Genomic DNA, 12330 nt, shown 5'->3' on the forward strand with positions numbered 1-12330 from the left:
GCTGGTAGGGTTTAATTCGGTCTCAACTACATTCCAGTCCGAAGTTAATTGGTAGTAGGCTAGTGTCTGTAGCGGCTTAATACAGTTTGGTGTTCTATCTGGACTAGGTCCCGGGGCTTTCTGCTTTTGTGGTTTGGTCGTTAACAAAATTTCTGGTGTCTGTGTTACTTCTTTTTCGACATTATATTGTTTATCTTTATAATTGAAATATCACAGGTTGTGCGTTAATCAATTATAATAGATACATCCGACCTCGTTTGGTGGATACAGACTTGATTGATCACTTGAGAAATTGATCTTTGGAATTACGCAAGTACTCTCACACGTAAATCAGGATCACAGACTTATGTATGTAACGTTCTGATTGTGAGAGATAGAGATATAACTAGATACTATTTCTTGATTGAGATTCATTAAGTTGAACTCTCGGAATTGTATTGAGTTTTTCCATACATATTTCCTAAGAAAAAGTTGGTGGTGTATTTTAGTACCCGCGTTTTCACATCTCAAACGCGCGGTTCTTACTATTAACATCGATGGATCTTTTAAACAATCAACTAATTTTGTTGGAATACTGTACTGATTATTCATGATTGCGTTGGTAACTCAAACGGAGACATATATGCATTCATCAACAAGCCATTGAATGCATAACTACAAGGGCTCAACAACTTACACTAGAGCATGTGAATTTTGAAATGGAATCAAAGTTGGTGGTCAATGCAGTTACAAAAGGAAGAAAGAATATAACATGGAGACAAAGTAGCAGATATTTTGTCAAAGGTTGCTGGAACAGAAAAAATCAATTGGGAGTGAGTAGTAACATTCCTAGTTTCATTTATAGTCATGTTATATAAGATCAAAACAATATATTAAGTTTATGTTCTTAAATAAGACCTTTCTTTGCATCAAAAATAAGATGAAAGTATGACATGGTTGTTAAAGTATCCTAATGGTATGTGACCTTTTTGTAGTACCGAATTAAGCAGCAGTACGATCTTTTTATAAAATTCCCTCACCAAAAAAAGTCGTCATCCAATGAAAATTAAATTGAAATGCAATGCAATAAGTGAAAAATACTAGAACCCCCAACTATATGGGTTCAAACATATAGAAGCCCCACTAAATGGATCATCCACTGTCAACTACATACTTTAAGAAAATGATATTACTAGGCCCAAAAAATCAAATTTTCTTCAGATCTGGCCCATAATTAATTATTACGAATTTTAATAATACCAAGGATACCCTTTAATATTTATACAAGAGGAATAACAGAAGATACTTTCATTTTCTATTTCATTTTCTTTCTCCGTCTAAAACCAGAGTTGCTCTCATAGATTCATTTTCTAGGGTTTTATCTATTCGGTTGTACAAGATCTAATCTTCTGATTGATTTCACATCAACAATTTGCAAGCAAATCGATCTGTGATTTAGAAAGAATCAATTATGTATAGAGATTTTTGTTCTACTCTATCTTCTGCTAAAAGAATTTAGTGGTTTTCGATCTATGTCATCTATGGATGCCGATGTACGACGAAGAGGAAAAAATGACATCAATCTCTACTTCTGTATCTGTATCTACTGATGATGTTTGTAGATCATCATTTGTTTGTGAATAAGTCGAAATCGAGATGCAGAGACAATGGAATTCGTCATCAACTATTAGATCTGAAGATTCAACAACAAAAAGTGAGAAAGATAAGTTTCTCCCTTCTAATCCTGTTTAATTCAATTAAAATTCCTAGTTATGTGATCCGAAAATAAAATTGACTCTAATTTGTTGTTTCGAAGCTACTTCAGGTAAGGTTTTCTATTTAATTCAATAGGTTTTCCTGATTTAGTAGTTCTACTTTCTTAGTTTGATAAGGTTCTGATTTTTGTTTCGTTGACTTTATTCAGATCGGAGAAGAACATTATTTTTATTGAATCAACAGGTTTTGAATCTAGGTATGTTTAGGTTTGTTGTTTGTTTCTGCCGATTTGTTGATAATACTAGTTAAATTCTCCATTTAATAAAAACGCTGATCTCTCATAATTCTAATGGAGCTAGTTGTGGACTCTTGTTGGTGTTTTTATGTTGCTTATCTTGACTATATATGTTGAGTTTGGTTAACGAATCTATGGTGGTGTTGATGGTGGAGATGCAGAATCTGGAGGAGTATGAGGAGGATGTGGTGGTAGAGGTGGTGGTATTGGAGCAGGTTTGAAGGAGGATTTTGAAGTCAGTGGTGGTGTTTTTCAGAATTGATGAATTGAAGGAGATGATGAGAAGATAAAGGATGAACTATTTTAAGTTTCTACTACTGGTGCTAGTGGTGACAGGTAATTAGCTGATTTCACAAGGTTCTCTTCTTTTTTAAATTTATGTTTTTTTTGTGATCAAGGTTAACTTGTTCTGATAAATTTACTACGGTAGCATCCCTGTCAATGATTGGTTTTTACTGTTGACTTATGCATCCTTGTAAAGGTAGTATATGGATTTTGTAATGTATATCAAAGGGGTCAATGCTTTCCGTTGAATGAATGTATATCAAAAGGTAGTATATGGATATAGGTCTGCACATTACATCTGTTTAACTGCACATTAGACAAGCCATATGCATGACAGTTTGCACATTTAACTAGCATTGGCAGACTATATATGTGTAACTAGTAGTTACACATCTAATCAAATGTGTAACTTCTAGGTACACAAGCTAAATGAATGTGTATCTACTAGTTACACATGCAAATTAGATGTGTGACTTATAGTTACACATGTTAATTTGATGGTATATGCATATGTAACCTAATATGAAACTTCTATCTAACTGTAACATTTTTAATTTTACCTTCTTTTTGTAGAGTCTGTAACTCTGTAAGGGTGAACTATTAAGTTTTGTATACTTGCTCTAGTTTATTCAGTTATGAGATAGATTTGACTATTCTGTGTCCATTGGTTTTTGATTTTTGGATGTCCTGTTTTGTTCATTTGTATGAGAAGTGTTCTAGCTGCTATGGTACTGATATCATTTGCTTGTCATGTAGTTACTAAGAAGGCTGACCCCAAGGTGCTGGCTAACAAAGCTTCCAAGGCTGTCAAAGCTGGAGCATCAACCATTAAGAAGAAGGCTAAGAATATCTGCACATCAGTCATATTTCACAGGCCAAAGACATTGCAGAAGGCAAGGAATCCCAAGTACCAATATATTAGTGCACTACCAAGGAACAAGCTGGACCATTACCAGATCCTGAAATACCCACTCACCACCGAGTCCGCAATGAAGAAGATTGAAGACAACAAGAAGAAGAAAACAAGGATGCTTTCAAGAAGATGTACAACATCCAGACAGATAAAGTGAACACCGTTATCAAGTAAGCCTTCTTGATTACTTACGACTAGCTACTTCTTTTTCTTGAAAGGTAGTATATGGATATAGGTCTGGAATGGTTTCACTTAACTCATACATCTGTTTAACTGCACATCACACAAGCCATATGCATGACAATTTGCACGTTTAACTAGCATTGGCAGACTATGGATGTGTAACTAGTAGTTACACATGCTAATTAAATATGTAACTTCTAGGTACACAAGCCAAATAAATGTGTATCTACTAGTTACACATGCAAATTAGATGTGTAACTTATAGTTACACATGCTAATTTGATGGGATATGCATATGTAACTTATAGTTACACATGCTAATTTGATGGGATATGTTATAGTGGTTATATTTATGAAATTGAGAAAAGAACATCAAGTCCTAGTAGTAGGGAGTAGTAGTGGATGCAGATTAGACTAATTAGATGCAGGTTATACTTATAGTTACACATAATAATTAGATGTGTAATTTCTAGTTACACATGATGATTGTATGTGTAACTTATGCTAATATGCATGTGTAACTATTGTTTACATGTGTAACTACTGATTACACATGCATTTTGTTTTCCTGGGTTCATATCTATACCCTGCTGAATCAGTTGTGTGATCATTTTTTGCGATATTAATGTGCTAGCACAAGGTTCCCAGGTGTTTGTATTATTCTGCCAGTATAATTACTGTCTGAAGCTTTACTTTCTGTTGCTTAAAATGTCCTTCGTCATCGATAATATGAAAATGGCTTAGGTACATCTAGACTAGCGCTGTAAAACGTCTTTCTGTTAATACAGTGCTAACAACGTCTTTCTGCTGAAGCAGTGATATCTTAATTAAGAGCTTCTCATTCACTTGCAAGGTTAACTGTATTATTTTATGACTGGTAATTGCTTGATAGTCACCTCTCGTTTTTGCTAGTGTTATTCATTTAGAGATGGATTTGCTGATTTTATGTTGACATATCTAAGTCAGATGCATGTGTAACTCCTAGTTACATAATTCAGATGCATGTGTATCTGCAAGTTACACATGTTAATTAGATGTGTAACTTTTACTTACACATACTGATTTTGGGTACACATATCAATATGTATGTGTAACTCCTAGTTACACTAGTCATATGCATGTGTAACTGCTAGCTACACTAGCCAGATGAATGTGTATCTCCTAGTTACACATGTTATATGCATGTGTAACTCTCAGTTACACAATTCAGATGCATGTGTAACCGCTAGCTACACTAGTCAGATGCTTGTGAAACTGAAATATACATTGTTTTATGTACTGTTCATTTTAATCGTATAAATACTGATTGCTTGTTGTTATATTTCAGGTTTTAGATAACTTCATAAAAGCTAATTGCTTAAACGTGGTAATGGTCTCGCTGGAACTGGAGTTGACGCTGAATACACAAGTCAGATGCATGTGTAACTCTCAGTTACACTAGATAGACACATATGTAACTCTCAATTACACTAAACAGATGCGTGTGTAACTTCTAGTTACACATGCTAAGAAATTATTGTAAATGAATATTAAAGTAATAACTTTTTTTTTGTGTTTTTTTTTTGATGTCTATTTATTTGCATATATATACAAGTGTAACTTTGCATTACACATATCATAAGGATGTGTAACTTCTGGTTACACATGCCATATGCATGTGTAACTTCTGTTTACACCTTCGCACTGTATTTTAATAATTTCGGGCCTAGATTTAATAATTTTGGGCCTAGATTTAAATTTTATTTAATTATGGGCTTGACAATATGCATAAGGGTATCAAGGTCTTTTAAAAACTCGGGGCCTAGATTTAAACTTTTTTTAATTAAGGGCCTCATATTATGGGTTATCCATGGGTTGGGCCTGAGCCTAATTTAAATTAGGGTAAGGCCCAACCCATGGATAACCCGTAATATGAGGCCCTTAATTAAAAGATGTTTAAATCTAGACCCGAAATATTAAAAGACTTTGATACCCTTATGCATATTATCAAGCTCATAATTAAATAAAATTTAAATTCAGGCCCAAAATTATTAAAATAATTTATCTCAACAGTTACATGTGTAAGCAGAAGTTACACATGCGTATGGCATGTGTATCTACAAGTTACACATGCATATAGATGTTTATCTCAACACTTACACGTCAAAAAAAAAGCACATATTCAGTTGTTATTGAAATAAAAAATTTTCTGTTTATCAGTTGCATATCGGAATGCAATGACTACAATAATTTTTGTGAGGTTGAAAACATGAGGGCAAAGACAAAATGATTGCCATTTTTAGTTAACCAGTCATCTGGGTATGCTCCTAATGCTCCAAAGATATACCTGCAACAGTATCAGGAGGGTCGAAAAGGTTATAAGCTGAATAGCCAAATAAAACGCACAAGAATCTATACATAACAATAACCAACTAAAGGAAAACATGATGTGCCACAAGAGCTATACATAACAATGGAAATTCAGCTTCTATGCAAGCAAAAATGATTATTCATTTAACAATTCCCTTCTTTTAGAGTGGCCGAGAATAACCTAGGGGATGTTTAAACTGACTCGCATCTCAACACTGCATAAAAACAAGGGATGCGAGTTTTAATTATCCGTGTATGGAAACACTGAATAGTATTCTACTTGCAACGAAATATGTCTTGTCTAGAAAGGAGGTTAACTATATATATGTAAATTCTGAGCTCTACGTACACAAAAAATTAGTCGAACGCACAAAGGCAGAACATAAGCATATCTAACTAGAATGTGTAACTATAAGTTACACATCTAATTAGCATATGTAACTAGTAGATACACATAAAACTAGAATGTGTAACTTATAGTTACATATCAAATTAGCATGTGTAACTAGTAGATACACATCGATTTGGCTTGTGTACCTAGAAGTTACACATTTAATTAACATGTGTAATTACTAGTTACACATCCATAGTCTACCAATGCTAGTTTAACATTAGACTAACAAATGCCTAAGCACACATTTTCAACTATAAAACGCAAAGGATCATCACTGCTTACCTTGACAGTAGCCAATATCCTTATCTATCTAGGCGTAAACTACTAGAATATCCTGAAATAAGAGATCAGAAAGAAGCTATTTACTATTATAAGCATGGTGATGTTATACACAGCATTAGAAAGATGATCCTATTGGTCTTACCAGTACCAACACTGATGTAAATACAAAGTTGAATGCCAAGGATGAATATAGCACAACAAATTCTTGTTTGGTGATGTTAAGACATGAAATTAGTTCCTTCCAGACAAGTTCCCTGTGGCATTAGATAAAAGCTCTGGGTAGGAAACTACCATATTCTAAAAATTATAGGTCCATGCAACAGAATCTTCAAAGTATGGAACTCCCTAGCATGCATGATACACATTTTACCAAAATATATAAAAAACCAAATAATTTACACAGTAATGCATTACCTAGCAGCCATATCAGCAGCCTTGCTGACACTTGAATCACGTAAACTTTTCATCTCATCGCCGACAGTCTCAACTTTCTTTCCCTTGTCAGAATCGACACCATTTTCATCTCTCAACTTTCTGTAATAAGTATATCCATAGACTCCTTAAAAAGGAAAACAATGCAAAACTGGCAAATAGACTGCTTTACTAATTTGCAGGAGCTAAGAGAATAAATTACAATTAAGAGATCAGTTGCAATAGAAACTTAAATAGATGTGTAATACGACTAGTGTAACCGTAAGTTACACATGATACGACTTGTGTAACCGGAAATTACACATGCATATGGCATGTGTAATCTAAAGTTACACATTCAATTAGATAGTGTAACTAGCAGTTACACATTCAGTTAGTATATCTTGGACATAAACTGGGGATCAACAACAACTATGGCATACTTCAGTATAATAAAAAGAATAATATCACCAAGTATAGACTCATGCATGATACCCTTAGTTTTACTTACTACCATCAGGAAGCTTCTGAAATTCGGCTCGTACAACACCTCTGATTATAGCCTCAGCATTCCCTCCCTTGCATATCTCAGAGTATAACTTTTTTGTTTCAATTTCAGCTGCTGAAACCAAAGCAGAAGAAAACATTAGCAAAACATACTTTGAAAATCTCAAAAAACAGTAACAATCGAAAAGCGGAAAAGAAAGAGTTAATTACTTCCTCCTTGGGTTGGTTCGTAACACTTGACTTCTTAATGATTAAAATCCCCAAGTTATCTATCAATAGAAATCAATTTTTCTTTCAATTTAAGAAATTCTTCTATTGCTACTGCAATATGGTTCAAGGAATTAGAAAACCAGCGGACACGAAGCTTTCAAAGTTTTCAACAATATCTATGGTTTTAACACCATATGACCAATGTCCTGCCAAGAAAATCAAATGAACTAGAATGCACTGTCTTGTATGCTTTGTTCAGAAATTACCATGAACTCCCCTCCTCAAATGATACCATCTGACTGCAGTCGACATTCCTTCCTATTGGATTCAAACATCCAAATCTTGTGCCCTAGTCCATCTGGGGACCTCATAGACCTGACAAACATATCCATTAACATGTGTATCTAGAAGTTACACATCCAATTACCATGTGTAACTAGTAGCTACATATCCATTTAGCATGTGTAACTAGTAGCTATACATCCATTTAACATGTCTATTTATAAGTTACACATCTAATTAGCACGTGTAAGTAGTAGCTACACATCCATTTAGCTTGCCGTATTAGCCTTTCAAAAAGTTCTTAGTTAATAATATCTTAACGTAAACTTACACTATAGAAAGCACCCTTGAAGTTCACAATTTCCTCAAACTTCAAGAGTTCTGTATGTACATCATCATAAAACTCTTCATAACATTGTTCAACCTCTTCGTCAGTTTGCTGGGAGACAAAAAAAACAACCAAGCTTTTAGATAGAATATACATGCAAATAATCACGACAAAATAATAAATCGAATATATATATATATACACCAGGTCAATCTCTAGACATTGTCAGGCTTAGAAAATTGAAAACATGAATATCTTGTGTAATATGCTCTAGAACACCTTGGATCATGATCATAGTTTGACCATATGGAAAGAAGCAAGAGAACACTAATATAAAACAACATTCTCAATAAAGAAAGGCGCCAGTTAAAAATGAAAGGAAATCCAAGCCATAAGTAAATTTTTATTTTTTAGTTATATAGCCTAGAGAGATGATTGTAGTGATGAAAATTTACTAGTTAACTAATTGGACTATGTTGTCTCCATACCATTAATTGTACATACGAGACTCTCAAAGATAGTATACACTAAAGCTTCTTATTGTTTTTCCACTATAATATTTATCGAGCTGACAAGAACAGAAGTCATATAGTTATCAAATGCCATCTAAACCATGTCTACGTATGAGATATCATCACCTGCATGCTCAACCTTTAGAAGTACTATCTGAGAGAGAAGCAAACAAGCAAATACTTCCTAAAAACAGAAACGCCGCTGACAAGTTGAGAACTCAGCCACTCAAATACTTTATTCAACGACATCTGTAGTTCATGTTTGATTTTGCATCATCTCAGAATCCATTCTCATGGTTTTCATTGACTAAACCATTTAAAGAATCAGATCAAAGAAAAAATCCATAAAAAATCAACCAATAACATTGAAATAAATGGGTAATAGAGATAATGTTTCACTGATTTCGAATCATAAGAACGATTATCGACCATAATTATTAAGGATATAAATATACACAGAAATTAGATCAATAACCCTAGAAAATTTTTGGCAATTTTTTCTCAAAACTCTTATATGAAAAGTGCGATTCTGAAAATATTATATTAGATCTAAGCTCTAATTATGAGTTCATCAAGAAATTTCAATTGAAATCATATTTTTAAGAGTTTCAAAGTCGTAAAATAAGTTTTCAAAATTTTCAATTCTAACTCTATACCTTAATGATTTAGACGGAATTAAAGTATTAAGGAGAGAACAACATACCTTTCAAATTGTTTGTTGATGATTTTGATCGCCTCTTTCGATCAGATTCATCTTTTAATGATTTTCATTTGCTTTTGCCTGCGATTTTGAATTAAACTTCGAGAACACAAACTGCTAATGAAAAATCAGGTTTGAATCGAACGCTTTCTGATTCACAAAGTTAGGTTTATGAGGATCGATTTCATCAGGATAATTCTGTTATGGTGTTTCTTTCGGTGAGCTGGAGAGAGAAAAGGAGAAACAAAAACTAAAATGAAAATATCTAATGATATAAACAGGAAAGGGTATTGTTGTCATAATTTAAATTCATAATAATTAATTATGGGCCAGATTTAAAGAAAATTTGATTTTTTTGGGCCTAACAATATCATTTTCCTAATGTATGAAATTGACAATGAATGATCCATTTAGTGGGGCTTCTATATGTTGAAACCATATAGAAGGGGGGTCATAGTATTTTTCATACCTCATGCTCACGGTGCTAATAAAGCCCATGAAACTTTCTAATTAAAAGCAGCAATAGCCGAATACCCAACATGATATTCCACATTTTCTTCATGACTCATCCAAACACTTCATTTACCCCTCCAACTACTTTAGAACAACATTACTTTCCAAAATCTATTAATACTTCACTCCCCATTCTCCCACATTGTTATCCCCTCCAACTTTCAACAGTTCCACAAAATTTCAGACAATATGCCACAAAAATGAATTGAGCACAATTTGCATAGTATTTTGGATATCTTCTCACCAACTATATGTCATAACACAAATCCTTCCTTATGTATATGTTTCCAACTCATACCATACAAGCCAAACACAATTATCAAAAAAAAAATTCTTTCTTTTTTGAGCAAATGAAGGAGATTCTATTGAAATAAACCATGATTATAAGACTAAAAGACCTACACATGCCCAAACTAGACAAACTAACTAGATAACCGTTGCCACGGTGGAAAGGGCCGACCGAAAAAAGATCATAGATAGTTGCCGTCGTAGTGGTGGTCGTTGAAAATTTAGTGTTTCCGAGTTTGGAACACAGATTCTGGTATTATCACCCATTGATTTCTCCTATCAAAAAATAAATAAATAAAGAAAACAAAAAAAAAACTGATAAAAAAAAATTAACCAATTTTGGTCGACAAGCATTCTAAACGAGCCCATATACAGAAACAAAATAACTGTGTCCGTTTCAACGTATACAGTGCCCCATACATGTGAGATGGTGGTGACACCCCCTAAATTACTAATGTTCTCTACACTCACGTCCACGAACACTCCTAGCAATGTGACACAAAATGCACAGATAAGGAGTAACATGTGTCAAAGGCTTTTATGGTAACTTCCTTTTCAATTACAAAAAAAATACCTAATACCTAATTTTGTCGTCTCATCACCATCTCTCTCCGCAGCTTCGCCTCCTTAAGGTGTAATGGAGTCGGGAAGATGAAAACTTCATAAAATGTTTAAGTTGTTAAGGGAGAAATTACTAAGTCATCACCGAGTCATCAACCAATTTGAGTCAGGCCAGTGAGTTGTCTGCATCAACCGGATCCACAACTTCATCTTCTTCACCAGTTTTCTGCTACTGTTTTTTTTTTTTTTTTAAGTTTTCAATCTATGCTAATGCAATTAATCGAATTAGATCAAATAATTCCTCATGTTGGAGTACGGGTTTGTTGTAATTAATTTGCTCAATTTGAGTTCTAATTTTGTCAATTTCATGAAAAATGAAAAATTATCATCATTCATAATTCTTCGATTCGATCAATTCTGATCGATGTGATGGATTTTTTAAGTAACTTTTGAGTTGTTAATTGGTTTGCTCGATTGGATATGAATGAAATTTACAATCAATTTGATTGACTACCTGAAGATCAATCTCACTTTTGAGAAATTTGTAAATCAGTAAAGATGGTGGCGGATCTGTGGGTGATTGTGGATGTGCTGTTGATTTTGTCGGAGGTGGTGGCTGTGAAGGTGTTGTCGGAGGTGGTGGTTGTGGGTGAAGAAAATTGATGATGGAGATGGTGGTGGAGGTGTTATCCGAAGAGGTGGTGGCGCTGTGTTGTTTGTGGTGGTGGTGGTGTTGTTTCTGCTGGTGTAGGTGAAGAAATGGGATGCTGTAGTTGGAGATGGTGGCGGAGTTGCTGGCGGTAACAGATGGCGGCGATGGTGCTGTCGGTGTGCATCTTTGGATGGTTTGGTGACGATGGGATTATGAAAGAAAATAGAGAAGAGAAAGAGTATGATTCCTCTCAGGGCTATTTTCGGCCATGAGAGTGTGAAATTGAAATTTTTCTTTACTCTACAATTGACAAAAGGGAACTTAGGCGCACGCCAAAAAAAATAATATTTTCATCGTCGGGCCCATGATTAATTTTAAATACTGTGACACTCATAATTATTTTCCGCGACACTCATAATTATCTAAAATTATTAAAAATGTCTGCATGACGGTTTATGTATCCGCATGACGGGTATGCATCAGGGATATAATTGACAACGCAACTTGGATATAACATATTTAAAAATCCGCGCCTTGAAATTTTACAAATTTTATATCGTTGGAAATATTTTTAAGAGAGCTACGCAACGAGTACAAACAACAATATTAATTTTTTTTTTCACGGAAAAATCGGAGGTGATCATCATTTTAGGTAAAATTTTCGAAAACTTGATACATAACCATTATGCAACCACCAAAACAGATGCATAACACATCCTGCAGATGCATAACGAATTATGCAACCCTTTTCTCGACTGCATAACAAATTATGCACCTGCATAAAAAAGTTATGCATCCATAACAAGTTATGTAGCCATTGTTTTGGTTGATTTTAGTGCGTACATAAAAATTTGATGCATAATACATTATGCAAACATATTTTCGGATGCATAACAGGTTATGCATCGATTTTCTCGATACATAAAAGATTCTGCAACAAATTTCTCGATGCATATTGCATTATGCAGCC

General features: G+C 34.1%; 1 protein-coding gene across 1 annotated transcript; it reads left to right on the plus strand.

Annotated features, from left to right (window-relative positions):
* The first annotated feature begins 1899 nt into the window (after positions 1 to 1899).
* Positions 1900 to 3345, plus strand: LOC113308524 (60S ribosomal protein L23A-like). Its single transcript, XM_026556977.1, has 3 exons — positions 1900 to 1961; positions 2152 to 2326; positions 3032 to 3345. Exons 2-3 carry the CDS (start codon positions 2284 to 2286, stop codon positions 3343 to 3345), a joined length of 357 nt encoding a protein of 118 aa, XP_026412762.1. The 5' UTR covers positions 1900 to 1961; positions 2152 to 2283.
* Positions 3346 to 12330: the final 8985 nt, after the last annotated feature.

The sequence above is a fragment of the Papaver somniferum genome, chromosome 9 (assembly GCF_003573695.1).
Source record: "Papaver somniferum cultivar HN1 chromosome 9, ASM357369v1, whole genome shotgun sequence".
NCBI classification, from domain to species: Eukaryota; Viridiplantae; Streptophyta; class Magnoliopsida; order Ranunculales; family Papaveraceae; genus Papaver; species Papaver somniferum.

Excerpts from the sequence above, each read along its gene's own strand:
- LOC113308524 (XM_026556977.1), top strand. The coding sequence starts at position 2,284 with ATGAACTATTTTAAGTTTCTACTACTGGTGCTAGTGGTGACAG. Across the intron at positions 2,327-3,031 it reads ACTGGTGCTAGTGGTGACAG|TTACTAAGAAGGCTGACCCC; the intron begins GTAATTAGCTGA and ends CTTGTCATGTAG.